General features: G+C 43.0%; 1 protein-coding gene across 1 annotated transcript; it reads right to left on the bottom strand.

The window, feature by feature from the left end:
* Positions 1-494: 494 nt before the first annotated feature.
* LOC142620573 (uncharacterized) lies at positions 495-1,565 on the bottom strand. The gene is made up of 2 exons (XM_075793929.1): positions 1,514-1,565; positions 495-1,177 (listed from the first exon to the last, which is right to left on the bottom strand). Exons 1-2 carry the CDS (start codon positions 1,563-1,565, stop codon positions 495-497), a joined length of 735 nt encoding a protein of 244 aa, XP_075650044.1.
* Positions 1,566-5,491: the final 3,926 nt, after the last annotated feature.

The following is a 5,491-nucleotide window of genomic DNA, read 5'->3' as shown; positions in this document are numbered from 1 at the left end:
CACCACACTCTCCCGCATGTACCTCTTGCGTAACCGATTGTGCTTCGGGGGTCCCTAGGCATCTCAAAGGCTCCCTATTGAACCCTTTTCGGAAAAGAATACCCCATTCCATAAAATATCGAGTGGCCAACTTTTTCAAGTGGTAGGCCTCCTCATGATTGTTGGGCAAGATGCCCTCTATGAGATACTCAAGGAAGGGTATACGCCAATCACTAGTGGTAAAGGCTGCACATGAATCCATCTGATCAAAAGCGTATTGGCAGTTGGTGCATTGTTCTTTGACGGTGGCAACTTGTTTGCTCATTTCTGGCCAGTAATAACCTAACCACTGGAGGCGTCTGTAGAGACTGACAGAACCGCTAGCACCACAGGATTTTTCATGAACTTCCTTTAATTTCTTAGTGGACTCACCATGGCTCAAGCATCTAGCTAGAACTCTTTTAGGAAATTTTTTTGTACAGCTCTCCTGCCATTAGAGCATAATCTTTGAGCACCTATAAGTGATCTTTCTCATTCGGTGATAACAGTGCTTCTTTAAAGGGAGACTGCCAATTTGTCTGTCCCAGCAGTTCATCAAAGAACTCTTCTTTTAGCATTTGTAAAACTGGAATAGGCCTTTTCACAATAGTTACATCTGTAGTTGCACCTTCAAATTTGAATTTTGATCCAAATGTGGCTAGAGCATCGGTAAAGCGATTGTCGGACCTTAGGGAGTGTTCAATATTAAATTCTTCAAAAGAGTCCTCCAACCTTTGAGTCATAGCTTTATATGGAGCTAAAGATGGTTCCTTGAGTGCAAAATCTCCTTTAGCTTGGCAAACAACTAGATTTGAATCTCCAATTACTTGAAGATGTTTGATACCCATTTCACGAGCTACCACTAGGCCCATAAGATATGCTTCATATTCAGCCATATTGTTGGTGCATGGAAAATCAAGCTTGAATGACATAGCTACTGCTTCTTCGGTACTTTTGGATAGGACTATTCCAGCCCCACCTTCAGAAGTGGTAGAGGATCCATCAAATCGTAAAGTCCAAATAGCCCTAGCTGTTTCCATCAGTGCAATTTTTGGCAGCTCGCCAGGTACATCATCAATAATGTCCCAGCTGCCTTCACTAGGGAAATTTGACAATAAATCAGTGATGGCTTGACCCCTTATAGCTGTTGGGGTGATTACTATGATTTCAAACTCAAATAATTGCAAGAGCCATTGTGCTAGCCTTCCAGAAAGAACCGGTCACCTCAAGAGTGAGTGGATTGGATGAGATTTTGTTAAAAGTTATACCATGTGAGCTAGCAGATAATGACGCAGCTGCTGGGCAGCATATATTAGAGCAAGACAAGCCCTTTCAACCCTCGGGTAGCGGGTTTCAGCATCTTTTAATTTTCTGTTAACATAATAAACCGGTCGCTCGTCCCCTCTTGATCATTTTGGGCTATAAGTACCCTAATTGCCTCATCATTGGTAGCCAAATATAGCTTGAGTGGTTTCCCTAGTATGGGTGCACATACAGTTGGCAGTTTGGTCATGAGTTGCTGCAGCTGGAGGAATATCTGCTGGCATTTGGAATCCTAGCGGAAGGGTCTTCTTTTTTCCAATAATGGTGTGAAGACAGTTGTGAGGGCAGCAAGACCTGGAATGAACTGCTGGATGTATGAGAGTTTACCAAGGAAACTTTTAAGTTGTGTGAGTGTAGTAGGTGGCTTCATAGTAGCAATGGCTTGCACTTTGCTAGGATCAACATCTATGCCTCTTTGGCGGATAAGAAATCCTAGAAATTTCCTAGCTGTAACTCCAAAGGCACATTTGAGTGGATTCATGCCAAGCTTGTAGAGTCGACACCTTTCAAATACATTTCGTAAGATAGCAAGATGATCTCTTCTTGTCTTTGACTTCACAACAATGTCGTCCATATAGTCCTCAATTTCTTTATGCATCATGTCATGAAAGATTACGGTCATATCCCTTTGATATGTGGCTCCGGCATTTTTGAGACCAAAGGGCAAGATGGTATAGTAAAAGTTGCCAATAAGAGTTTGGAAGGCTGTTTTGGTTGCATCTTTGGATGACATTCTGATTTGATTATAACCGCTAAAGCCATCCATGAATGAAAACATAGCATGCCCAGCAGCTGAATCAATGAACATATCCATATTTGGAAGTGGAAACTCATCTTTGGGACATGCTTTATTAAGATCCCGGAAGTCAATGCAGCATCTTATTTGTCCGTTCTTTTTCTTGACTGGTACAATATTTGAAAGCCACTTTGGGTGCATGATAGGCTTGATGAGCCCAGCTATGAGGAGTTTTTGAACTTCTTGAATAATCTGATTTTCGACATCAGGATGGAAGGTCCGCATCGGCTGTATTACTGGTTTTGCCCCTGGTTCCACGTTAAGAGCATGTGCTACTAGGTTAGGATCCAAACCGGGCATCTCATGGTACTCCAAAGCAAAGACATCAATGTACTCCTTTAATAATGAAATAAGCTGAGCTTTTTCCAACGGTGGCAAAGTTGCATTAACCGAAGTTGGCCGCTGGATACTAGGATCATCACTGAGATTAATGGTCTCTAACTCCACATCAGGTGAAAAATTAGTTACCACTGAGGGCTCTTCAGGTAGTTCTGCCAGACTGCTAGGCATACTTTTTTTTCTATCGTTGGGGCTTATGTCTCTTGAGTATAACAACATGTTGGTGTAGTGCTTTCATTCAGTCTGGGACCTTTATGCTTGGGACAACTAGGCCCCACGTACCGTAAAAATGATACCCCAAACGACCATCCGCCGGCTGGATTTGTACACATCGGGCCTATGAGACACCGCTAGGGGTTTCCCCGTGTTCTCCTTTTCTTTTTCCTTTGATCAAGGAAAGATCTCATGTCTATTTCTAAATCATTCTCAATATCTTGTCAGCTGGGTAATGGGATCCCAACAGGCCTTGAAGTAGAATCTTCCCCACTTGGGGTGAGCTCATCATAGAAAGTAGCCTCAAAGTAGTGTGCCTCGGATAGATCAAATGGTGTAGGATTAGCAAGGATGCGTATAGGCTTACCATTAAATCTTCCCTTGACACATTGGTGGTAAGTGGATGGCACAAGCTTGTGTTTGTGGAGCCATGGCCTCCCAAGTAAAGCATGATAAGAAACAGGTGAGTCGATAACATGAAATCTGGTGAGGGCAACAATGGGCCCCACTTTGAGAACTAACTGTATACTCCCAATAGTGCATTCATGAATTCCAGCAAAACTAAAAACCTCAATAGGAGTCCTAGTGATTCTGCTGAGTGGGATCCCAACGGCTTTGAGTGTGATGGCTGGAATAAGATTAAGTGATGCACTAGTGTCTACTAGTGCCCTTCTTATGTGGACATCATTAATCTAAGCAGCAATATATAATGGTTTACTATGATCAGGGTGTTGTACCTCCATGTCCTCGTTGGTGAAGGTAATGGTATTAGTAGTCTCTAGGAAGGCTTGGCTGGCATGAGCTTCAGTCGTGAAGCAGTGTGTTCTAGAGTTGGCAACAATGAATACAAGAGCTTCGGTCGTTGTTCTCCTTGACTCCCCTTTGAGCCCTAATTGATTGAACAAAGTCTGAAAGGTAGGGCTTCTTTGAAGGGCAGAGATAGCTGCTGGGGTCATACTTGTACCGTTGGCCATTTCATCCTCATTAGCCCCATTATGAAAAAGTACAACTACTGTGACTTTCCCTCTGTGATGCTGAGGCAGTGGGTTCCGTTGGACCTCTTGCTCATGAGTGAAGTTCAAAGTACCATCTGAAATTTTCCTATGAAATGTTCTCCGGACTACTCTACAATCTCTAGTTCCATGGCTCACATTTCAATGATATCGACAATAGCAAGGGTTTCTCATATCTTCCGGAGTAGGCTCTCGGTAGGCTTGAAGGGCCTAAGTACTCCATTAGCCATCCATTTGTCAATGACGGCATTCATTTCTTCATCGGTGCATGGTATAGGAGGGTACTCTTCTTCTTCTTCTTCTTGTTCTTCTTCTTCTTCTTCGCTTTTCTCCAACTATTGGTTCACCGCTGGAGACTGTGAGAGCTTGAGGAATACTTTTATTTTTTGGTTTAGCTTTTTCAACGGTGGGAGGCCTGACTGACATGGCTGTCTTTCGAGCTTTCTGGAGCAACTAGGCAAGCTGAATAATCTCAAGGTTCCCTAAATGGGCCCGGTACTCATGAGACATGTTGTCAATGCAAATCTTAACAAGCTCTTGTTCTTTGTACTGCCCATAGCAATCAAAAGTAGCACCCCTAAATCGTTGGATGAAATCAAGGAGTCCTTTGGAGGACTTTTGCTTGGTGTTATGGAGTGTGAGAATAGTAACTTTTTCTTCTCCATGGAAGTATTTTGAGAAGAAATTTTCAACCATGTCATCCCATATTGCAATGGAACCCAGCTAAAGAGTGGAATACCATGTATAGGCATGATCGGTAAGAGATTTTGAGAACTCCCTTGGGCAAAGATCACCATTTCCAGCAAAAGGACCCATAGAATCAAGAAATTTGTTGACATGATCGATTGCATTCCCTTTCCTCCCATCATAAAGAGAGAAGGTGGGAGTCTTATATTTCTCCAGATATGGCTTGCTTAGTAACTCAGCTGGGTATGGTGGCCTTCGAACGAAGTGCCTTGGTTCCCTTGGTTGGCTAAGCCTTTCCCTTTCTAGCAAAGTAGTGAGATTAGATAATGTAACAAACTGAGGAAGAGAGGCATTTTGCTCACCAGATTGAGGATTCCCAGCGGCTGACCCCTCTCCCGCTGTGTTCTAGGATCTGGTCCTTCATGTAATGGCTAGGGTGTTGGCTTTTAAGTCTCTCTCAAGACCCTCATAGATTCAGCAAATTCAAACTGAGCTTGCTGCATTCCTTGTAACATCTCCAAGAGGAAGCAAATTGATGGTCAGAACCCTCTTGATTAAATCCATGTTGGCCAACATGTTCTCCTTGTGTGGCTAGGCTGTGATGGCATTGCGCTGCTGGGGGACTGTTGTTTTGAGTCCCTTCCTGACAGCTATTTTGCAACCTAGGAGGCATGGTGAACTTTTGGCTTTATTAGGCTCCCCAGTGGAGTCGCCAAAATGTCGGGGGCGAAAAAGTTTTTCCTTTCGACAAATGAGATTTGTGTTGGGTTGGGGGCCTAAACCGAAACTCAACGATGGACTCGAAGCACAGCCCAAAGGCTATCGGTGAAGATCCAAAGAATTTACTTTATTTTATGCCTTGGACTTAGGTTGAGACTGAAAAGGGTGGCCCATAAACAATTCCTATAGCAAACACGTCAGCATGATTAAAGAGTATTCTGCAGAAAATAGCCCATCAGTAAAATATTTCTGCAGTAAAATATCCCAGCAGTAAACTGTTCTAGTGTTAAGCTGTCCTAGTGAAAAGCTGTCCTAGGGGTAAAATAAGATAGAACAGAATAAACCTCTAGCTATTAGCTATTTCAAAGATTAAGGAAATTAT

Source organism: Castanea sativa, chromosome 12 (genome assembly GCF_040712315.1).
Source record: "Castanea sativa cultivar Marrone di Chiusa Pesio chromosome 12, ASM4071231v1".
In the NCBI taxonomy this organism is placed as follows: Eukaryota; Viridiplantae; Streptophyta; class Magnoliopsida; order Fagales; family Fagaceae; genus Castanea; species Castanea sativa.
The sequence above is the reverse complement of the archived record's forward strand: the minus strand, read 5'-3'. Positions and strand labels throughout refer to the sequence as shown.